Source organism: Sphaerodactylus townsendi, linkage group LG09 (assembly GCF_021028975.2).
Source record: "Sphaerodactylus townsendi isolate TG3544 linkage group LG09, MPM_Stown_v2.3, whole genome shotgun sequence".
Classification (NCBI taxonomy): Eukaryota; Metazoa; Chordata; class Lepidosauria; order Squamata; family Sphaerodactylidae; genus Sphaerodactylus; species Sphaerodactylus townsendi.
The window spans coordinates 62,122,458-62,147,171 of record NC_059433.1 but is presented as its reverse complement, the minus strand read 5'-3'; the positions used below and the strand labels follow the sequence as shown (position 1 = coordinate 62,147,171).

General features: G+C 43.2%; 2 protein-coding genes across 3 annotated transcripts; one reads left to right on the top strand and one right to left on the bottom strand.

The window, feature by feature from the left end:
- The first annotated feature begins 1,799 nt into the window (after positions 1–1,799).
- Positions 1,800–12,369, top strand: SBSPON (somatomedin B and thrombospondin type 1 domain containing). The gene is made up of 5 exons (XM_048507571.1): positions 1,800–2,078; positions 4,823–5,017; positions 6,944–7,034; positions 8,494–8,673; positions 10,312–12,369. The coding sequence occupies exons 1-5, from the start codon at positions 1,853–1,855 to the stop codon at positions 10,427–10,429; spliced, it is 810 nt and encodes a 269-aa protein (XP_048363528.1). The 5' UTR covers positions 1,800–1,852; the 3' UTR covers positions 10,430–12,369.
- Positions 9,949–24,127, bottom strand: TERF1 (telomeric repeat binding factor 1). 2 transcript variants are annotated; one of them, XM_048507569.1, is made up of 10 exons: positions 23,889–24,127; positions 23,019–23,114; positions 21,491–21,621; positions 21,064–21,150; positions 18,510–18,659; positions 18,238–18,300; positions 17,928–18,037; positions 17,184–17,287; positions 16,050–16,123; positions 9,949–12,265 (listed from the first exon to the last, which is right to left on the bottom strand). In XM_048507569.1, exons 1-10 carry the CDS (start codon positions 24,106–24,108, stop codon positions 12,107–12,109), a joined length of 1,194 nt encoding a protein of 397 aa, XP_048363526.1. In that variant the 5' UTR covers positions 24,109–24,127; the 3' UTR covers positions 9,949–12,106. The 2 variants fall into 2 exon arrangements, with proteins under 2 accessions (XP_048363526.1, XP_048363527.1); XM_048507570.1 differs by having other exon boundaries at positions 23,866–24,119.
- Between the last annotated feature and the right edge of the window lie 587 nt (positions 24,128–24,714).

Here is a 24,714-nt window from a genome sequence, read left to right as displayed (position 1 = left end):
CTTATTGGAACTGTTTGAAATTGTGCCTTCAAGATCTCATTTTTAAGAAACTCCCATTGATAATGAATTACCGTCTCTTTTAGTATTTTTAGCCACAGGATCACACACAGTAGCTTCCTAAGTACTGAAATCAGCTTTCTTAAAGTCCAGAATGTGTGTTAATTAATAATCAGCTTCACTTATATGCATTTTAAAACAAATACATTAGAAATGTTCTTTCTGTCAGATCTATAACCTGGCTTATTTGAAATCAGAATGTATTCCTATTTCTGTCAAGGTATTAGTTATAACACAGTTGCTCATTTTCACAGACAATGCCAAACGTTTCACTTAAACAATCTCAGTGCATTTGTAAATGTTGTTGTATAGAATGTAGCTTATAAAAATTCTTGTCAAAGGCGGTTTATCTTTCACGTTACAGTTAAAAATGCTTTGTGTAATAGCATAATGCATTTAGAGCCATGTATGGATGGATGCCTGTAGGCCATGCAGCTAGCACCTGAGAAATGGTTAATATAGTTACACTATGCAGTTTTGACAGAGGTAATTTCTTGTTGGTGCGTGTGTATAGGCAGGAAAAATAAACACAGCTTCCTTTTCATTCAAACAGGTGGATAGTAGGGCAGAGATCACTATGCTGACCATCTGTTTTGTCCATAAACATATACAGGGATGTAGAGTAGGTGTTAAATATAATTCTTATTTTTAAATACCACTTGTAGTTGATTTTGGCAGACAGTAGCTCAACTAAGCCCAAGCTTGTGAGAGCTTGTGAGCTAAGTGGGGTTGGCTACAGTTAGTGCTGACATGGGAGACCACCAAGGAAGCCTCGGGCTGCTATGTGGAGGAAGGCAGTGGCAAACCACTTCCGCTTATCTCTTGCCTGGAATGCCCCTGGGATGCCACATTGCGATGCGACCACACGTTCTTCTTGTGAAATGCTGATAGCAAGGATGTTGGTTCTGTTGATTCTACACACTCGTGTGGCAGCAAGGAAGGCTTTCAACCTCACAGTGGATTATTTGCCCTGACTTATCTAGGAAGTTAATCAGGGGCCAGTTGTGGCCCCTACGGGGGACCACCCAGAAACACCAGGGTTGCTATACAGAGAAAGGCCATGGCAAACCACTTCGATTAATCTATTGCTTTGAAATCAACGTAAGGGGTCGCCATCAGTTTTACACCCGTGCACTGAGCTATTTGGGGCCGGGGGCTGGGAACTAGGCAAGTGGGGTTCCCGAGTCCGCCACGATTCGTGGGATCATGCAAGCGCCAAGGTCTTGTTGCAGAGGCCTCCCACTGAAACGAGTGACAAGGCAGGCGCGCTCCGCACTCGCCCTTCTTGCGCTTGGGTCTGCTGTCGTTGCACAGGTGCGGCAGTCAGTGCCGCCCGGGGCTGAGCCCGGGGATTCTCCCTTGCAAGGCGACGCGCTGAGCACATCCGCTCGAAGCCCGGCAGGCCAGCGATGCAGAAGCAGGAAGGATCCGCCGCGGCTGCAGCCTCCGGCCCTTTCCCCGCTCGGCTGGTCCGGTCACGGTGCCAACGGCGCATTCCGCTGCCTGCCCTGCGAGGATGGAATCCCGCGGCTGGCCCCTCTTTCCGCAGGGCGCGCAGACTTGCGCCATCCGAGGAGGAGGAGGAGGAGGTGGCGGGCTGATCCCCGGCGTGCTCTTGCCGCCCTTTCGCGCCTTCCTGCTGGACCAGCAGCCATTTCCCGGGGCCGGCAGAGCTCGACGGGCGCACCGGCGGGGGGGGGGGGGGGCGGGGGCGGACCCGGGGGGGGCGGGGGGGGGGGCCCGAGCGGGCTCCCTTCGGAGCCGGTGCCGCTTTGCTTTGCTTCGAGGCAGGGCGATGGGCACCAGCAGGGCCGGGCTGGCAGCGGTGGCGCTGGTGGCGCTCTGGGCCGGCGCCGGGGCCGGGCCGGGCTGCGCGGAGGAAGGGCGCTGCTGTCCGGGCCGGGACCCGACGTGCGTCGCTGCGGGCTGGCGCCTGAACGGAGCCTACGGGACTTGCTTTTGCGACGAGGCGTGCATGCGGACGGGCGACTGCTGCCACGACTACGCCCAGGCGTGCCCAGGTAGCGGGGGGCGGGGGGGGTGCTTGGCAGCCCCAGAGGGCGGACTTGAGCGGGGTAGCCTCCTCTTGCGAAGCGCTCCAAAGGGAGAAAGTGGCAAAACTTTCTGCACATGCTCAGACAGCCCGATTATGACAGTCCAGGTCTGAATCATGCATGGAGGCGGGTGGGGGTGCAAGTGGCTGAAGGTCCCTTAGTTGACGTGAGGGCTCCAGGATGGGGCTTTGTGACCCCCTGTTGCAAAGCGGGCCTAAAGCGACAAGACTTGGCTTCCCGGGCTCGTGCCGTCGTTCGCTGTCGGGTTGTCACGTTTGCCCGCCTTCTTCCACCCCAGGGAACGCAAACTTCTCGACGACATGGACAAAACTTTTTTTCCCCTTGACTTCATGGGACATTTATTTGTGAGGCACCGTTTGCAGGAGATGCGGAGAGCGCGTTCTTTTGCATAGTGAGCCAACGGGAGAAGTGCAGCCGGGCTTCTGTTAGTGTTATATAAAACTCTCAGTCTCAGCATAAACGACGCTGTTTCAAAGTGCCTCCTAGAGCCGCTGATGTGGACAGCCAAGGATTCATTCAAAACTGCATCTGTGCAAGAAAAGCAGACTGGACTGAAGGCCAACCGACTCTGCGCTCCCATCGCGGAGATTCTCTTCTGAAAAAAAGGTCTCAGAGAGGAAGGGCGCGGAAAGGTTGCTTCCCTTTGCTCCTTTTGAGTCCTTTTCGAACAGCTGCTCCGGTTAACCCAGCAGTCTGATGACAGCCTGTGCCTTAAAGGCTGACAGCTTCAAAGACTTATAAAAAACACACTTAATTTTTATTTAAAGTAGCATTTTTTTTATTTAAAAAAACCCCTGTAGCATGTAAGCTTAATTTATTTGCTCAAATCATTTAGAGTTCTCTGCTCTGCAGGCATCTGGGCCTGGCACACGGGGTTGGTTTCTGCTCTGTTTGGCGCATTGTGGTCAGGATTATGCGGATTAGTCTGCAGGGTGGGAAGGGAGGCTGCAGGCGGAAGGATCCAGCCTTAGGGCAGAGAAGTTGGATTTGATCACCACTTGGCCTCTCCAGTCTGTTTACTCTCCCAGGTCCTGGATTCACTTTGAAATGTCATCGCTTTAAGCAGGAAAACATTTTACATCAGGATCAGTCCTCAGACCCAGGGTGGAACCTCAGCTCTGGGTTTGAATCGTGCAACAGCAGAGAGAGCATTTGCAGGGCAGAGCTGCTTGGTGCGACGGGAGCACTTAACCCCTCTCCTGCCTGTTGTTTCTCTTGTGCAGTTCCTAACAAGCCCCTTCCCCCCCTCCTCTGAATTTGTTTGTGAAACAGAGTGAGGAAAGAACTGGGAGGATGAGAAACATAGAACTGGTGACTGGGGAAAAGGATTAAGCATCTTCCTTCTTGTCAGTGAATTCTTCCTTCCAGATTCCCTACATGATTGCCCACAAGCGCCCCCTAAAACCATGCCTGGAGGCTGGTTAGACCCCTATTTGGCCCACTCTTTCCAAATGTTAATTCCCTCGTTCTAATTTTTATGCTTTTTATGTTTCTTCCTTGTTGTGCCTCCAGGGTCTTCTCTCTCTTCTCCATCCTCTCCTCTTGTCATGGCTTCCATTGCATTAATGTTGGTTTGCTAAACTGTGGCTGGACTTTAAGGGACACCTGAAGAAGTGGGTGGTGGTGGTAAATTGAACTATGCATATTGGTCTGAGGCTTATTTAGCATGTGTGAAGTGTTGTTTTTTAGGGCCTTCCTTCAAACATGTTTTAGAGCCTGGTTCCAAGTTTTAAATAAATATTCCACATAAATATTATGAAAACCTCTACTCCTCTCAGTGAATGTCTGCAGCATGAAGTCTAATGAGATATACTTGATTTGCATTAATCTGCCCAGGAATGTTGTTTATATTTGCTGTTGTTTATATTTGTTTATCTTTGCAACTGATAAATTGTTATGTCTTACTAAAAATCCAGAGCACTTTTAAAAATATGAATAACGTTGGTAGTAATAAATGGTAATTTTACGGTGCAGTTCTGAAAGGGGGGGAAACTTCTCAGGAAGTGGCGTGACCTTACCAGTGATGGAATTCAAATGATTTAACAACCGGTTCTGGGATCTGGGGGGCAGCTGAACACTTCATGCTCAAATGGCAGAGGTGTAGGGAGGGAAAATGGTGCCCGGGGCAACACCTGCTCGGGGTGCCCCCCCTCGTGCCTCACTTACCTGAGGTGGCGGCAGTCCTGGGCAGCTTAGCTGCGCCCCCCTCCCCCCCAGGCTGCTCATTCAGCCGGCTGAGGCTTCACTGGCTGAATGAACAGCCTGGTGGTGCAGGGCCAAGGAGAGAAGGAGGAGGAGTGATAGGTGGGGGCTTACAAACGGTTCGGTCAAACCAGTCCGAAACGGCTGAATCCCATCTCTGTACCTCTGCAGCAGCGTAAATGCCACGTGGCAGCGTAAAGGGCATTTATGCCAGTGTAGAAGCACTTAATACTGGTGCTGAGGTGATCTTCAACAGTTCGACACTCAGGCATCAGTGCTGCTGCTCTGTCAGTGCTCCTTCAGCCCAGGAGCCTACCTTCTTCATAATGTTTATGAATTTATCTGTGTGTCCCTTCACAGTCTTGGCATGAATACTGTGAAAGGATATGTCTGACTCAGTATTATGGAAACAGATGGGAAATTCCAACACTGGACTTCGTTGTTCCTTTGTAATTATTTAATGATAACCTTTGTGCCTGTCTTTGCAGCTGTGCCATGCATTACTGGGGAATGGACTCATTGGAGTGGCTGTGCGGAACAGTGCAAGCCTAACTTCCGAATGCGAACACGTGTTGTACAGCAGGAACCAAAAAATGGTGGTGACCCTTGTCCGCCATTAGAAGAGAAGGCTGGCTGTCTGGAATATACTAGTTCTCAAGGGCAAGATTGTGCAGATGAACATGGTACATATACATACCATTTCCTTTTGAGCTCTTTATTATCCTATATGTAATTCTGAACTAGGACCTCATGGAGAATCCACACAGTAGGATCAGGGATAGGGTAGGGGATGTTTGTACAAGCCTGCGTCAGCCACCAGACTTGTATAAAAATAGAAAAAAAGTTACAGTGAATCCACTCTGTGAATGTGTGTGTGTGTGAAAGAGAGGGAATGGGCCATGGAGCTAATGTGACTCTGACATTGGCATCATTGCCACTCCATGTGGCTTAGGTAGCATCCACTTTGGTGCAGGGGACACGTACACTGATGCTGGGGAACTGTGTAGCTCTACGCTGCCTAGGTGCCTACACTGCCATTCTGCAGGCACTCCTCTAGTGCAGGAACCTGTGCTGGCACTGATGGGGGGCTTCCTTAGTTTCCTCAGACCTTTCAGTCTGGGAACATCCCCTTTTGTTGGTGTCGACCTACACTTGCAAAAAGGCAGGCAGAGCTCATTGGACTGGATAGGGGAGTTTGAGGGCAGTCAGTAAGCTCCTTCCTTCCTTCCTTCCTTCCTTCCTTCCTTCCTTCCTTCCTTCCTTCCTTCCTTCCTTCCTTCCTTCCTTCCTTCCTTCCTCCCTCCCTCCCTCCCTCCTCCTCCTTCCTTCCTTCCTTCCTTCCTTCCTTCCTTCCTTCCTTCCTTCCTTCCTTCCTTCCTTCCTTCCTTCCTTCCTTCCTTCCTTCCTTCCTTCCTTCCTTCCTTCCTTCCTTCCTTCCTTCCTTCCTTCCTCCCTCCCTCCCTCCCTCCCTCCTCCTCCTTCCTTCCTTCCTTCCTTCCTTCCTTCCTTCCTTCCTTCCTTCCTTCCTTCCTTCCTTCCTTCCTTCCTTCCTTCCTTCCTTCCTTCCTTCCTTCCTTCCTTCCTTCCTTCCTTCCTTCCTTCCTTCCTCTTTGCCGTGCCACTAATCATTCAATCCACTATTCATTCAATCACCTTTCTCAAGAATGATACACTTGCAAGGGGACAGTAGTTATTCACCTCACCTGGGTCCGAGTAGGTTTCTTTAGGAATGGGCATACAGTCTTAATCAATCCCCCACCCATTACGCTGTTGTATTATTTGACAGGACATGTTTATTTAGAAGGTCCAAAAATCTGTTTGATCAAAAAAGGGAAGGAAACATCTCCCCGACCAATTACAAAGTGGGTGGGTTCAACCATTAAAACCAGTTACAAGTTCACAGGAAAAACCTGTCAATTGGATGTGAAGGCACACTGGACCAGGGCCATTGGCTGTGTTCCACTGCAGAATTCCTATGGCAGAGATCTGCAAGGCAATGATGTGGTCAGCAGAGGACACCATCTTGAAACATAATGCATTGGACAGACAGTCATGGAAGGGTGCTGAACTGGGCAGAGTGGTTCTTCAGGTGCTGTTCCAGTGAGAGCATCACCCTTCCTCCAACTAACTCAGCTTACAGAAATCCCAATGTGGGACTGCATCAGAAGACTGAAATTGCTGTCCATCAAGGTCTTTGGAGTAGACATACATACCCTCATACCCTCCCTCTTGCCCTGGTGGGAGCTCTTGTATTGTTGACTTATTGAGGACTGATGGCAGGGAGCAGGAATTGAGGGTGGAGGGGGTGCTGCCATCAGGTACACATGATTCAGGGTGGGAAAACTTTGGTGTTTTCAGCCAGATGGGAGAGGTGCCCCTTCCCTCACCAGAGAGCTAGAAAGATAAACTGATTGGTAGCCCTACGTCCACCAAATATCTCAATGAACAGCAGTTACAGATAAATGGAGCTCTTTTTGGGAAACGTAACAGTGCTCATGGTGCAAAGGATCCAGTCCTTAATTTTCAGGTAGCTCATAAAAAATCATGCTATCAGTGTCATCTGTTTCTATCACCATGTAACTTTTCATAACAGAACTTTTCTTTCTTAGTTCCTGCTTTCATAACTACTTCTGAATATGGTAAAGAGAGGGAAAAAAGATCCATGCACCCAAGGTGGTTCTCAGAAACGGATGATTCCAGGTAACTGCATCTAACTTCTAACATATGCAGAGATCATTCAGTTCAAGGAAAAGATATTGTTTTGTATGATTCTACAAAAAAATACCGGAAACCTCACACGGAATAACTTGAAGGTTGGCTATGATGCTCAGTAGCTCATTCGTTCATTGGCTTGTTCTGTATACAGCATTTGATTTTGGGACTTGTTACTTCATTTATGTTCTGAATTAGTTAATTTAGGTCATGGACATTTTTTTATTCACACACAAAGGCTGCAATTGGAAGAAACATGAGGAACTAAATTTGTATTTGGTATAGTGTCAGGGACTACACGTTCAATAAGTGTAGCCAGCTCCTTTTGGAGTGCCGGGTAGTATTGCTAGGTTGTCATTTTTACAGCAGTTTTAGTTTAATGTGGAGTAGCTTTAGTCTTACTATTAATATTTTAGTTTACTGTTAATGCGTTGAGAGAGTTAATGTATTGATACATTGTGAACCTATGGTGTAAAACTATTGATATATTGCTCACTGATACTATGTACTGATGTTGGATATGTTGATAGATTGTTAATGTATTGTCATTGTGTTGCTGTTACTATGCTGCTTTGTTGTTAATGTATTGATAGTATGGAATTAGTATTGATATGTATTGATGCAGTGCTGCTGTTATTGTTATTAGCAAAGTGTTAGGTTTGAAGTATGTAAGTTGCCATCTAATATTTGATTATTTTTCAGTTTATGCATTTTACTGTGTTTCTTCTGTTATAATGTATATTGTTTTATTATAGTGTTAGCTGCCCTGAGCCCTTTGAGGCTCTTCGGTGTCTTTGAAATTATTCCCAGGTCATTTGCCTTTTCTGAACTTAATTCAGCTATAGATGATAATGTTTATACTCAGCTAACTCAGTTAAATCAAACTGTGGCTAGTTTTTTGCCTTGCTTCTTACTTGATTTAATTTCTGGTTTATATGTAAATCTGAGGTGGCCTCTCATCTTACACACCCCATTATTTTGTGCATATTTCCTTACAGTATAGTCAGAGATGGGATCCAGTAGGTTCTCACAGGTTCCTGAGAGTAGGTTACTAATTATTTGTGTGTGCCGAGAGGGGGTTACTCATTGGTGATTTTGCCATGTGATTTTTGCCTTAGTTACGCCCCTCCTCTCAGCAGTAGCGCGCAGAACCTGAAGCAGTCTAGCAGGAGGTGCACCGGCGTGCGTGGCAGCCTGCACGCATCCGTTTCCCGCCCAAGGAACGGTGCAGCGGCTGCGTCCTTGCCACAGCCCTGCCCAGGAATGCCCGGCCATGCCACCATCGTGCCCCACCCAGCCCCATTGGTGCTACGCCACAGTTTGAATCCCACCACCATGGGAACCTGTTACTAAAATTTTTGGATCCCACCACTGAGTATAGTTTAATATTATACTATAATCATATAAATGCTGTATTTGTTACCTAATGAGTGTTTCCTTCCCAAAGGAGCTACTGTGTGGAGTTTAAAACAGAAACATTGTCTCCTCATTGCTCTATGGAAAGCCGCCCATATGCCAGATGGATGCAGTATCTGCGAGAAGGATATACTGTGTGTGTAACATGCCAGCCTCCAGCTATGCATAATGGCAGCCATAGATGTTCTGGAGATGGTGGTGATACAGATGGGTGAGCAACTGAATAGTTTATTCCTAGTCTCCATAAACACATATATTAATCTGTTTTACCTACTGTACACATGCTTTTAAAGAGACCAAACACTGACACGTTGAGAACAGTTCAATCTTTACTCATCTGCTGAAATTCACTGTATGTTTTCAAGTTTAATCTGTTCCCAGTTGCTGGCAGACCTGTCTTTCAGGTGAACCACTGCCCAAAACCCGTCTTTTCTTTTCTTTATTCTAGCAAATGATTTAGAAAAGGAAAGGTCTTTTTTGGGTATGATAGCAGAAAATGTGGCGGGAAAGCTAAACCCTCAGAACTCCAGATGTAGTTGTTCTTCAGTTCTCTGTCCTGTGCCTTCCTGTTGCAGCTATTCTTTTTATTATTATTATCTGCTTTGTTATCTTTTGCACGTGGCTACATTAAAGGACTGGGCGGCTGCATTTGAAGAGCTACATCCAGTGTCACTTTCTAATCCATGGCAACACCAAGGCCATATAGACTTTAGCACATTGGGTTCACCATATGAGGATAGCAGTTATTTTGAGATAAGGTTATTGAAAGAACCATCTGTATTCTTGCCCAAGAATTAAGATCACACAAATCAAAGCTTATCTGGTAAGTACGCCAGAGAGAGGCTTTCGGTGGCAGCTCCAAGATTATGTAACCATCTCCCCAGGGAGGTGTCTGTGGCCCCTCACTCTCTGGCCCTTTCCGCACAGCGGAAAGAGCACCTCTCCACCGGCAGAAATTAAGCTGATGGAGGGGAGGGGGCTGTTTGCACGGAAGCGTGCAAGCGGCCCCCACAGAGGCGTCTCTTCTGCATCCCCCCCACTCACCTCATCCTCCAGCGTCGGTCTGGAGGGCTGCAGGGACGCTCCCATGCTGCCTTCCAACCTCCAGGGGTCAGAGGGCAGCGTGAGCGGATCTCAGCAGCCTTCCAGACCGACACTGGAGGACGAGGTGAGTGGGAAGGGGACAGGAAAGCGATGCATTCGAACCGCACCGCGCGAACCGCACCGCGCCAATGGGGAGGCGGCGTTTTCCAAAAACCTCCCTCGGGAAGGGAGGTGGAAAGCAATGCCTTCACGCCGCTCGGGGCCGCACAGGACGGCGCTGCTGCGTTGCAGCAGTGCTGCCTGTGCGAACAGCTCCCCAGGGACCGGTGTTTTTCCGTCCCTGGGCCGCTGATTTTGGCCCCGTGCAGAAAGGGCCTCAGTCTTTAGAAGGCAGTTGGTTTTATGTAGAAATGCATTTCATTAATTCGGCAGCAGTCCTAAATTGAGATTTTAAAGTTTGCTTTTTATTATTTTACTTATATTGTAAGCTTTCTTCAGTTCCATAAGGTGGAAGGGCAACAAATACAGAATTACTCATAGAGCCTTGTGGCAAAAATCCAGCACCTTCTTGGAAGAGATTTAAAATGCAATGTGTTATGGCAACTTTAAGAGAATGTAGCAAATTCAGCATGTTTTTAATTAAGTACTTACAACACCAGCAACTGGAGCAGACATTTTGCAAGTAAGTAATTTTCTGAAAATGTTACATATAACATGATTCAATGCCAAAGTGGTTCTTTTACATTTCAAAATATACAATGGTATGAAAATACGCCAAGCAATCATAACTTCTGCTCCTTTTCAGGAATAAAGTTTACCAGTGGCAAGCAGTTGGCAATCCTTTATGCCATGGAACATGGAAAAAAGTTCAGCAAGTAGAAGAATGTTCATGTCCTGTTGTACATAGTTTTATTTTTACATGAGTTTCAATTTATCTTTTACTACGTTTAACTGAACTGATCTGGAAATTACGTTGTTGTTGCGCTTGTGTAACTGTTCAGCACTGCTTTTGAAAAACAGCAAGTCAGGATGTTAAAATGCGTCTTCAGTGTTCTTTTCTGCATTCAGCTGTACCATGATACAATTAGTTATTTTTCTACAGTGGCATTTTCTAGTTTTGCATAGTCCTCTGGCAGCAATACTTGCAGACGTCTCACTTAAATGGACAAGTGAGTCCCACAGTAAACACACTGCTGCAGTTGAATCATATGGCCCTTGATAGAGGCCTATCTCCTTTACCTGATTTAATGACAGGGATGTAGCTTCACTGTGGTCAGTGTACAGGAGGGGTAGAAGCTAGTCATCTATATGCAGCAGGAGTAAGTTGCACAGCAGCAGGAGTAAGTAGTCACTATGTGGCATCTGGTCATTAAAGCCTTTGCAAACTACTGCAGGATCAGACACAAGTAGCTTAGGAAATACTATAGTTTTTGTAATGTATTCTTCTGAAACTTACCACAGTAGGAGTCTCAAAGCTGCTTTTCTAGTACAAGCTGTATGAAATGCTCTGACTCTGTACATCTAGACTTGTTTCCTCGAACATTTAAACCTGCAATGAAGCCTTTAAAATTACTTGGACAAATACAAAATAACCTTTCCAGAAACTCATTTGTATGTTCTACTTATCAAGGAATAAATTAGGGTATCTTACACAGAAGAAAACCCATTCTTAGACAATTTAAAGGTTTGTAAGTACTAGAAATTCCCAACAGTAAGCCAGATTTATAGGAATAAATATGGGTAGTTTTTGAATACTAGAGACTACTTCCAGTCCAAGATAAATACCCCCCCCCCCACCACCAACCAAGTAGCCACAATCTCCTTTGACTCAATCTTTCACAACTCTTACTGGCTCTCTGAAGCTGTCTGTCTGAGATTCTATGCCTCATTTAGAGAAGGAAAAAGAGTTAACCTGGCTATTCATGACAGCTTTGGATTCTCAGCTTGCATATTAATGGCAGTACACTTATAGATGTCAACTGAGCGAAGTTATCAGCACATGCAATTGCTATGCTTCTTTTCAGATATGTACCTGGCCTGTAAAGACTAATTGCAGTCAGACAAGATGTTACATTAGCAATAGACAACATTTGCTAACAACCCTTTTGTACATTGCATGGATGATCCTGCAGTGAAGAATAGCTGAAAAACTCAGGTGAGAAGAGTAATTTTGCTGTAATAAGCTATCCATGTCAAATGATCCAATGCTGTACTTTTTTCACAGACAGCATCATAAAAGGCCCCTAATGTGATTCTAAACCTTTTCTCCAACAATCTCACTTGAGTGCAGCAGCACATGTACTAGCATAAATGTGTTTGGATTTTCTATATTATACAGTTTAGTAAAATATTTATGCAGTAGATTCTCCTAGGTACTAGAGTGAAAATATTTATGACTAGTCTTGTTGATGCTGCATGCCTCAAGCAGATTCACTAGGGATCAGAATTATTACTTTACAGTCACTAAAAATATTTACAAGAGCCAAGGTTCATATAGAGAGAGAATGTACTAAAATAATTGAAAAAACATTTTTAGCAGTGAAAATATACGTTAAAATACATTATTTTACAGTGACTTGACAGTTAAGTTGGAAAGACAGCTAAACAATGCTTAACCGAACCATAGTCCTCCACCTGTCTTTCAGCATGACATTAGTTCGATTGTTGAAGTCATAATGCTGAAGAATCTGTGTCCAGTTTCCTACTCCAAATTTTCGTACACCATCCTTCAGTTTCTGGTCTTCTTCAAACCTCCAGTGCTTTCAGAAAGAAAGAAAAAAATGTACTTCAACTATAACACAAATTTTAAAACACTAGGTTTTTCAGTCTTTAACACATTGAAATAAAATTCTCCTTCATTTCCTGTCATTTTTTCATTTTGGAAAAGAGTATACTGAAAGCTTGCATCTGACATAAGAGTAGCTGTTCAGAAAATGTTCTCACCTCTGAAAAGCTATAGTCTAGTGCTTAGACCAGTGATGGCAAACCTTTTTGAGACCGAGTGCCCAAATTGCAATCCAAAGCCCACTTATTTATCACAAAGTGCCAACATGGCAATTTAACCTGAATACTGAGGTTTTAGTCCTGCGTGCACTCACCGCTCTGCCCTGCTCCAGCACCTCCACCCCACCACCTCTGCCCCATCTGCTCGAGCAGGGGCCAGCCTGCTCAAGCCTCCAGCAAGTCCTGCGCGCACCGCTCTGCACCTCTTTAGCATCTCCGCCTCCTATGTCTCCCCTCAGGCATCAGACACCCGGAGCACAGGCACCAGGCCTGCCAGTCCTCCCTGCTCACCACAGGGAATTGTGCCCAGCGGCCCAGGCCAGCCTAGATGTGTGTGTGTGTGTGTGTGGAGGGGGTGATTTTCCTCCCCCCCAAACATGATGAACTCTGTGTGCGCATGCCCATAGAGAGGGCTCTGAGTGCCACCTCTGGCACTTGTGCCATAGGTTCGCCATCACTGGCTTAGATTAAGGGTCTCAGGAAGGTGGCTTGTTAATTACTGGTAGCTTACCAGCTGCTGCAGAATAATTCAAGCACAGAAAACCCAGGCAAAGATCACAAAAATACCTTCACCATGATTTTAAAAAGTATTTAATTCATAGGATTTTACTCTGAGCTGCTCAGCTTGTTAGCTTTACTGACTGAGTCCATGTTTAGTTTCTCGGACAGAACAAAATGTGGTGACATACTAGGATTAAAAAAAATTACTCTGAAGTAACATTCATTTAAGAAAAGACTGGCAGTCTGGAAGACCTGTAATCATATTCCTACTCTGTCATAAAGCACAAACTTTCAGCCTTGTAGAGAGAATGAAGTAGAGGAGAACTATTTATGCCATCCTAAATTACTTGAAGGGCAGGATAAAAAAAAACTAAAACAAAATAAATGTTTGGGTGTGACTTTTAATTCTGTTGCTAGTACAAAGTGGACTTCATGCTGATCAAATAGCCACCTGCACATTATAGCACAACTGTTTTTCCAAACAACAGCATTTTAAAGGCAACAATGCCCCATTATTTCCAATGATAATCATATTATTATTATTGACATACTTATGTCAGCTGCCTTTGGCAATAAGAAAAGCTAAAAATCTTTTAAGTAATACAACACAGAAGGTGAAATCAAACAGGACATAAAATTCACTTAGCAATTCAGAGACCTCTTCCACACATGCAATAATGCACTTTCAATCCACTTTCACAGATGTTTGCAAGTGGATTTTGCTATTCTGCACTGTAAAATTCAACTGCAAAGTGAACTGAAAGTGGATTGCATGTGCAGAAGGGGCCAGTGGGTGTCAGAATAACATTTGAGCCAAAAATCTGAAAGATGAAAATCCACACATATTTGTTAGCTACATATTGTAAGCAGGAATGAACTATGAAGAATTAATAGCAACAGCAAACAGAAAAACCACTTAGAGAACTGTTGCAAGTGATTTACAGTATTTTTTCATGTGCAATTTTCTGTAGGCACCGATCAGCAATAAGGAGAATGTGCTGTTTTCTGCCCAGTGGTGTAGCTGGGGGCTGGGGAGGCTGGAGCCCCACAGGGCTGTACCCCCTTGCAGGGCAGGGAGCAGTTGAATGCTGGTGAGTATGGCTTGCTCCACTCCCAGTCTCCACGTGGAGGTCAGGAGCAGCAAGGGCCCATTGGAGCCTGGCTTCAATGAGGCTTGGGTCCAGCTTTAAACTGCAGGCATCTAGTCTGCAGCTTGGAGCTCAATCCAAACCTGGCTGAGGGCAGGTTCAAAGTGAGGTGCAGTGGCCATTGTCTCCAGCTTATACTGCTGGCTGCAAAGCTAGAGGCTTAAAGCTGGACCCAAGCCTTGCTGAGGCCAGGCTCAAACAGTCCCTGCTGCTCCCAACCTCCATGTGGGGTGAGCGAACTGGCTGGCCCCACTCCTGACATCCATGTGGAGGCTGGGGATGGGGTGAGCCCTGCGCTCAACTGCACTCTACCTTGAACTGCCCAGAGATTTGGGAATGGGCCACGGTTCGGGGGGGGGGGAGCACCTAGGGCCGTGGTGGCAAACCTTTGGCACTCCAGATATTATGGACTACAATTCCCATCAGCCCCTTCAAGGGGCTGATGGGAATTGTGGTCCAAAACATCTGGAGTGCCAAAGGCTCACCACCACTGACCTAGGGCTTGCTCTGTTCACCGTTTTATAATTTCCAGCACACATTCAAAATATTTTTATATATCTTTGCCAATTTCTCCAATAATTTTATGCAAAAAACCATTTGCTATTAATTGTTCTCTTGATATCATTTAACATTCCCCTTGAGTTTATCTCATATTGCCAGAGTGGCATGCCTAATGTAATGATTATTAAAATCCTTATTTTACTTTATCATAGCATAAATAGGCATGCCATCCATATCTCAAATCATGTCCTCCAAGCAATCTCCTATTTCTCAACATAACCCATTATTTCAACCAAAGCAGACAACAAGCAGCAAAATATAACATGAGCTCAGGTAAACTTATTCCTCCTCTTTCCTTTTCATTTCCAATATTTTATATTTAACATAATGGTTGTTTGTCAAAGTTTGATATATCATTCTGCCATTGTTTAAATGAAATATCATTTGCATGAAATTGTACTGTTTGAAATAAAAGTAACTTTCTTGGTAATACATTAATCTTAATCATAGAAATTATCTCCAGCAACAATAACTGGAGTTTATTGCACCTTGACAGATCTTTTTGCAAGGAGCAGTAGTGGCGTAGTAGTTAAGAGCAAGTGTACTCTAATCTGGAGGAACCGGGTTTGATTTCCCCGCTCTGCCGCCTGAGCTGTGGAGGTTTATCTGGGGAATTCAGATTAGCCTGTGCACTCCCACATACGCCAGCTGGGTGACCTTGGGCTAGTCACAGTTCTTCTGAGATCTCTCAGCCCCACCTACCTCACAGGGTGTTTGTTGAGAGGGGGGAAGGGAAAGGAGTTTGTAAGTCCGAGTCTCCTATAGGAAAGGGGGGGGGGGATATAAATCCAGCTCTTCTTAACTTTATGTAACTGCATTTTTAATACTGCACTTTTAATTATTTTTAATACTAGCTGAAATAAATTCACCCTTTTTTCCTAATGAGGATTTTTTTGTGAAAAAAATTATACCTTGTTTTACTTTTTCAGATGATGAAATATTTTTCTGCTATTTTGTGGTGCATTTGCCTCACTTGTATTCTACCGTAGACATTTGTAATCCATAGTTCGGTCCAGAGTACTAACAATCCTTGTCATCCAGTCCAGTAATTTCTTCTTCTTGTGGCTGATGATCTAATTGATTTTGGTCTGAATTTTCTGATGTCTGTCACTAAAGTCCCTTTCGTGCCTTTCAAAGAATTATTTTGCCCTTCCCCCTCCCCACATTGGAAAGATTATACTTTTCTGTTTTTAAAAGTCACTTTAGGGGGAAAAAGCAGCATAAACATTTCTTTAAAAATATGAAAGGCAGCTCAGAAATAATGATCTCAGGCATCCATAACAGTGTTATTCCTTTCACGTCACTCACACTATTTTACACTTATACATACCTGCCTCTTCTGATCAGAAGGCTGACACCTATCACCTTTCAGAATGTTTTCAATATTCTGCAAGATTTTCTTACCTAATTCAAAAATACAAACAAATATTTTGAAGCTGGACATTGATACCGGAATATTAATGACACCGTGGTCTTAAGCGCTGCTTTATTACAGATCAGTGCCAGATCAGTTTAACCAGCTGAATTGCAACAGCCAGCTTCTGGAAATCTGGGTAGACAACACTTAAGAGGGGCTCCAGTACCACTACAAATTTTTTAGAGACAAAATGACAGGGAAACTGAAACCCCAAGTAACACCCATATATGTCCAGTATAAACCATTTTGATAGTTAATTCATACTTATTTGAATTTTTGTCAGCTGCATGGCTCAGAATAGCCAGCATACTGTTTCTTCCCTAATGGATGCCTCTACCCATTTATGCAAAACAACAACAACAAAAGATTGTGTAACTGTTTTTAATAGCTGTCTGTCAAAAGCTCCAGGTACCAAACAAGTGCATGTATGTGGAGGGAGCTATTCCACAAAGTAGGATATGTCACTTTTAATTTTGCAGTAGCAAGATTGGGTATAGAGGCATCATAGCCCTTTCCAAGCAAAACTAAGTTTTAGTATACAGCAGTATGCAGCCATATACAGCAAGACTTTCCACAAACTCCTACCTATCAAAAACATTAAGCTTTGTCAAATGCAGCACCTGTACATTACTACAGTACAAGGTATGCCACAAATACAGTTGAACTCAATAGTTCAACTGTTTAGAATCTGAGTTTTAAACATACTCAAGGTCCACTAATTTGCACAAGTTAGAGTGAATAGGTTGTCTACTCATACAGTATTCAGAAATTAAAGTTTCTACCACTTCTGTGTCACAAAATAAAGACTTGAGTAGTTAACACAGATATTTTCATTAAAGTGTAAATTGGTTCAGTTTTATATAGCCATATGTGCTGTACTAATCTTTACCATCAGTATATATTAAGCTGCATTTCTTAAATCTGTGATTCATATATGCATTTGTAAGACAGTTGCAAGTAGTTTCATATGATACTAAATTTCAGCATTTTCATGATTTATCCATCTATAGTAAATCAATTTTAATATTCAAATAACTTAACACTTACTTTGGAAAGTTTTCCGTTTTTTAATTATTGTTCTACGGGGACGCTGTATCTGTTCCAGATTCCAAAATTCTTGGCCAGTTAAGGAATAAGATAGTTTATGTGATCTGTAATAAAAATGAATCAAAGAAATGGATAAAGACAAACTGTACTAGATTCTGAGTCCCAGAACACTAGACCAGCTATTTTTAGTTGTTCAGTGGATTTAACTACTACAATATGCTAAAATAATAGAAAAGCTTAGCGTAAATTTCTTCTGAGGACGGGTGTGGAGTAAGGGCCAGAAATGCTAGGATAATTTCTGTGTCCTTTTCTATCTTACTACAGTGCTCTATTTATGGAAAAAATGATACTATGATAAATTTGCATATTGGGTTTTTTATCACTATCAATGCATCTCAAGGCTCCCTGCAATCAGTATATTGTGCTTAACATGTTAAGCATAGCTGGAGACAGCTTATTTTCATTCAGAAAGGGTAAAAAACTTAAGTGATTCATCAATACTAGGTTCAGAACTATACAAGATACCATGTTTCATTTAACAATTCAGTAACTGTTGTCTTCAAAACTGATTTTCAGCCACTGCATTTTACTAAAAGCTGAGTACCTTTTCAATAAATTAATTCATGCTTCAAGAATTCAAGAATTAATTCATTAAAGTTCCTCCAGGTCCTACACTATCCTGTTACCACAGAAGTGTATAAGGACCACACTTCAGAGTGTTAAAACCTTTAACATGCTGCAGACCTCTGCATGCTTTCTGGGAGTTTTTCCCCATTTGCTTCGTTTTCACTCTCACATTGAACTTCTGTGACTGTTTTTTCTGATATTTTAGTTTCTGCCTCTTTTGTAGCTTCCTGTAACAACAATTTTTAAAATATTAGTTTTGCACTACAGTTCTGGTGTATATATTTTTACAAGAAACAAATCAATTCATTTACAACTTAAACTACACACAAACAATTGGAATGTTTATGATCCATTGGCTAGATGAAAAATGCGGTCAGTGGATCTCTATGAATGGATCAGAACCCACCAACTGCAGCCAAACACTCACCAAAACACTGATCCCAAGGGACAGAAAACATTCAGGAACAACATGGGAGAGGGAAGGGCAGGTCTGTAGTAAGAGGTAGTGGGTAACAAAAAACAGAAACACAATCTTATAAAGTGGCAGCAAAAAAATAAATTTGGATTCAGCTTAGAGTCTTCAATATTTGTTACATCTTTCAGTTAGTATAAGTTCTGTTGTATTTTTTAAATATTTGTTACGCCTTGTACAAAAGGGGTATTCTTGTGACCAATTGTCTTTTCTTCCTTTTAACCCACCTTAATAAGGAAATTGTTAGACTCTTCATTCAAGAACACAGTAACGTAAGATTTGATTTTCTCAGTCATAAGATTGAAACTAAAATACTGGAGAAATTGGTGATATGGATCCTTTCGCTTTATTATTTCAGCCAGCTTCATTCTTAAAGGCTAAAAAGAAAATTCATAATACATAGTCAATATACAGTGGACAAAACTTAAACTGCCTGGCATATGCCATTACAAACTTGACACATACTTTGGCCAGGTCGAGTGATATTACCAACACAAGTCTTTGGCAACTTCTCTGTATGCCTTGAATATTTCAGAACTACTACAATTCTCTAGATATTAAGAGTTGATGCATATAACTTCTGGAAATAAGTGAAGGAAGTATATATAGCACATTAAGACAGCGATGGTCAATTCTGTCAGATTTAGGGGATAGTTTTTCTGCTGCCAATCCCTTAGGGACTAGAGGCATCTGTCTTCAGAGGACAACATGCCAACTGTTTGGCCAGGGCTTGGCCCTAAGCTCAGTTTTCCTGCTTATGAATGGAGTCAGTGTTAGCTGAAATAGTGGGAGTCTGTCCCTTTAAGAGTGGGGGAATTAGTGAGAGCAGACTATTGGCTTAGCAAAAGGTCGGGCAAGCTTGCGATCTTTGTTGCCTATTTATTTTCCTCATGTCTTCCAAGGCTGATTCTCAGGCTAAGGAATCTACTCTGTGATTACAGATGCCATCTGCAGAGGAGTTTTTTCTGATGGCCCTTTTCATGGGAGATCCAGGTGCTGCCAATTCTTTCTTGGATGCTTTTGGCTATTCTGACCCACTTGTCCTGATGTGTGACCGGTTTCCCATCTGAGGCTTTCCAGTTGTTTGCTATCCATATGAAGAACCTTGGCAGTTCAATCGGAGTCTGTGCAGATGGCTACGTTCCAGGATACTGGTTTATAGCCGCTGCTGCCTGTTTTGAACGGGGTTGAGCAAGGCCTTTTAAGATGCTGGAGTCTCAGACATGGATTGCTCCATATCCAGGTTTGGGGATGCCCGCATCGTAAAAGGAAGATCCGTCACAGAACTAGCAGACAAATCCCTGCAGGTGAGCTTTTGCCAATGAACCTCTTCGCATTGTAGGCCACTGGCATTGTTGGACTGGGGGAAGGAAACACTCCTTGACTGCTGTTTCAAAATTGGGGCGTCTGAGCCAGAAGCGCAGAGCCAGGTGAGCTGAGTTAGGGTGTACACAAGCCAATGCACAGAAAGGGGTCCCCATTTTGGCACTGCACTGCTAGTCACTCCAAGAGTTGGCAGAATGAGTTGAGGCACCATTCATAGAACAGAGGCTCCCCTTGCATCATGGGTCAGTCTGGTAACACCAGGGAGCGAGAAAGGACAGGGTGCCTTTCTTACTCTAGGATGCTTTGTTTGGGTGGGGAGAGACACCTTTGAGCCTTCACCCCTATTCTCACAGAAATACTTTGGAACTGTTGAGGAAACCCCACCCTGCTTTTCGCTAGAGAATCCTTCAGATCACTGTGCAATCCTTACCAAGCTTCCTGGAACAGATGCAGCCAGAGGCATTCAGCAGGTACAAGTCAACTAAGAACTAGATTACACCGGTCCCCCTGTTCCACTCAGCTCATGCAAGGGACTCTTCCATTACTAATAGGCAGGGTACTCTTTGGCTGAGTGAGAGATAGTGTCCTGTGTACTTTTTTTCAAATCAGCCAGCTGTTCCTAAAGCATAGAGAAATGACACCAGACACCTGAAAACATGACCAAGGTGCTCCTGTTCACTCGGTCATTGAGGAGTGGAGACTGAGGCAGAATGCCAACTTCCTATTGCCTAATGGGAAGGACAACAGTTCAGCTTGCCAGCTGAAGCAGATGCAGAGCTTCAGTCTCCAGTCTTCATTTTGAAATGTTTATATTCCTGGTTTCTGAGCTGAACTGCCCAGGGGCAGTGTGAGCCAAGCCATGACGCCTAAAAACAAAACAAAACTGGGAGACTTCCCTCCACACTGGAGGAACGATGGAGAGAGTTCACCCTTCTGACATGACTATTTGCAAGACACAGCTAACATCCTACCAATCCTTCCTTGCGTGTGATCCAAAGCGCTACCAAGTTGGCCATCTCATCATTTAAAAACTTTCAATTATGTAAATGTTTATTTTACATCATATATTAAAGGGAGAAAAGAACAATTGGTATCATGACGAAAAGATGTATTTCAGCAAGAGGATATATTTAAGTTCTAGAACAACAATTTGATCAGATGCAGTGGAATAAGCTTTTCAAATATGAGCTACCAAACAATACATGAAGTTAATGAAACAGAATGAAATGTTTACTTTCATTCAGTTGTCTGCTGCAAATGTGGGTCTGCACTCAGGGCCTGCACATCAGGGAAGCAGTCAGGCATACTATAAAGATCTTTGAAGCTCATATAGTGACAATACTTGCTCATTCAGGATTTGATACATCTAACCTTTAGAAGACTCATTAACTTTAGAATTTATTGGGTTTTACTAAACTTTTGTAATCATCAGCACTTAACACAATTCAGTATTACCTCGTTTGAAACAGATTCTGGAAACAGCCTTTCTAGGACTTCTGCTGCTTCTTTAAAATACCCCTTTCCCATGTACACTGCTACAGCCTAAAAAGAAGAAAGAAAAACAAATCTGTCTGTCATTCTTACCAGTGATCTCTGGGTTCATAAAAAGTATTGCCTTCAGTGGTGTTATGAGGAAAAAATTGAATATTTGTAATATTTAGAAAATATGGATGCAAAAGCTACCTCACCAACTGTATGTGAAGTCCAATATTTACAGAAAGTTTCCCAAGATTTCACCCTATGGTATAAGGCCATGATTTAACTGATCAAGTGATAACCATGCAGAAACTAAAGCACAACAACGTGTAACTTCTTATTTCCAGCACCTTTGACTATTTCTCTCATCACATTTTCAATAAAATGACCAGAGCCACAAACCAACCTGAGTCTGAATTAAGCATTTGATGTCTTCATGTAGTTTATCTTGTTTACTTTGCATTTTCTGAAGTGAAGTCCAAGCTGCCAGAGCATTTTCCAGAGGTGAAATTGTTTGATCACTCCCAAAACGATAATCTTAAAAATAAATAAATGTAGAAGGGCTAACAGCATTTCCTAGAGTAAGGGGAAAAATAATTGCTACACAGCAACTCACTGCACACACTTGATAAGTGAACTCATTCCTTTGCAATTGTTGAAACAATTGTTTGAAAAAACAGCTCGCCAAATAAAAAAAATTGAGACACATAAAAACGTTAAATTTTTGGAATGGATTACTGTAGTTCTGTTAACTGCTAAAGCTGTATTGTAGAATCCAAGAGTAATGTAGAATACAACAGGAGAGAAGACATATAGTTATCTTGAATGTCAACAGAATACTAACTGGATATCTTTTTCTTATAGTCAGTACCCTAGTCACCTGTTTAGTCTTTCTAGTTGGGTTCCTATACCTTTGCAGAGATGGGCATACAAATTAGTGTGTTCAGACATGAACATAATTGTCACTGAAAATCAAGTAAAGACTACCTATTCTATTTTTTGGAGAATTGCTTCTGTTGCTGAGTTAGAAGATAAGCTCAGCAAATATGCATTTGGGATTCAGATTCAAAAGTCATGGCTTGGAGACACATAGGGAAAGAAGAAATTGCAAATCCTGCTACAATCCTACAAACCAGTTTCAATACAAAGCAGAATACAATCCTATAAGAAGGGAGCTTTGATTCTCGAAATCTAATACTCAAAAAATCTAATTGCACTGTTGGCAGCACCAAGTAGTCTAAAAATAGCACAGTGGATAATAAGAGGCTAGCATTTCTAATTTTTTTCAAGATACTGGCTTGTATCCTACTTGTCTGCTTAATCAAGTTCGACGTTTTTCCCAAGCCTAAAAGCCTTCCTTCCTCTGACAAATGTAGTTCTTCCTTTGGCAGAAAGGTTAAGCTATTGAAGGAAGCCTCCTTCAGCCAGGGAACTGCTTCAGACTTGGCAGAATGGACTAACAGGATACAAAACTGTTTTTAATTCAAAGGCCCGTCAAAGAATGACAAGTAATGGCTGGCTATTAAGGTTGGCCAACATGTATCTTTTTAACCTCTTGCTCTGGTTCACTCTTGGCAAAGAAACTTAAAATAGCTTATAATGGCAAACATGTAACAGTTCGATTTGATTAAGCTGTATACCACAAGAGTAGGTTTTTATACCCCACTTCTCTCTACCTTAAGGAATCGAAAAGCAGCTTACAATCACATTCCCTTTCTCTCCCCACATAGGCACCTTATGAGGTAAGTGAGGCTGAGGGAGTTCTGAGAGAACTGTGACTGCCCCAAGGTCACCCAGTAGACTTCATGCGGAAGAAGGGAGAATCGAACCTGGTTCTCCATATTAGAGTAATCAGCTCTTAACCACTGCACCTTGCTCGCTCTCTAATGTAGAAGTGTCAATGGAAAATTTAAAAATAATAACAGAATGTTTACCAAGTGATTTTCCTTCTGCTACACCCACCAATAGCTGGCAAATGCATATTGTTTTTACTTGTCGAGCTTCTGTTCTAGGTAATCCTTTGATAATAGCTGAAAAAAAGCAGATACCATTATATGAATTGTACTCTGACAGTGCCACTGTGTAGGTGGTAACATCAGTAACCTTGAGTTGTAATTCCTAGTAAAGTGATTTAGAATGACGTTTTACTGAAAACAGTACAATTATCTTCCAAGTAACCATTTGTAAGATTTGGACATTCAGGAACAACTGATGGCTTATACCAGGTTAACTGAAATATGCATGACTTGTCAAATAAAATGTATCATATGTATACGCACTTATTTTTAAAAGGGAAGTGCTTTGTTGTTTGATGGTTATTGTAAACCAGAGAGGGAGCCAAAGCTCAGGAGATTTTCAGCTCAGTCTCAGGTATGTTACTGAATTTCAGAGTGCTTTCAGGTTGAATGGAAGCTATGATCAGGGGACATCCAATTATTTAGGATACCGAACTATACAATAGAATCTGAAAGGAGGTGAAGTGATGGATGCAATTCCCAGCATAAGATCCACAACTGAAGCTGGGGTTATTTTTATTTCTGGTGGCAGTTACAAAAGAACATGCAGAAATAGTGTGTGTGTGTTTTTTTAGATATAGCTTCCACAAAGGGACACTCTCACGGATAGGCAAGCGAATACAGCAAAATAAAGCCTGTTCAGTTTCAAAATGCTGCCACAACTGCTAGTCAGTTGGCAGTTAACCTAGCCCTCAGTATACTAAAAAGCTTCATAATTCCAATTGTTCCTATTGTGGTCACTAAAAGGTTTGATAGCTACAACTACCGCGAGAATGGGGACTCTCGCACCCAATGTCAGGTCGCGGCTCCTCTCGAAGTCCTCGCGATTGCCCTCGCAGAAATGGCGGCACAAACAGCGGCAGGCGAAGTCCAACATCCATCCAGCGGCCACCATCTCCACCTCAGAGAAGGGGACCGGAGAGCTCGTAGGGTACTCGTCGCACCCAGGCGGGATACACGACGCCGGACGGGACAAGCCAGAATCCGTTACACCCCCCTGTGTCGCCATTTTCAAACCGCTCGCGCGCCGTCTCTGAAACTCCTAGAGCGTCCTTTCACCTCATTGGATGTCATGGTAGCCACGCCCGTCCTTATCAACCAATGAATGTTTCCAGTTGCTTGTATAGAGGCGCAAAGGAGAGAAAGGCTTTCACAGAGCGAAAAGGGAAGGACGCTGCTAATTGTATATAGAAATGGCACATCCTACCTTGCTTTACGTGGCGGCAATTAGAAAAAGTGGTGGTCAAAATTCAATTCAGAAGGAGCAGAGGTTTAGAGATTTCCTATAATTGATCCTGTAATTCATATAATTGAGCAGAGATTTAGATATTTCCTATAATTCTAATTTGGGGGGGGGGGGGACGACTACGACGAAGAACGCCCCTTTAATGAATTTAGAGGAGGCGGCCGCTCTGAATTTGTTTTCGTAATGGGAGAATGGATTTGCGTGGAGCCACTACATTTATTAACATAGCCTCCCCCCTCCGTTCCAACAAATCACAGACGTACTCCACGCTAGCAAAAAGGACTCTGATAAGATTTTTGATTTTCTACAGTGGATTTTCATGTAGTCCATATAGTCAGAAATCATTTGGATCTAGCTGATGGAATTTTC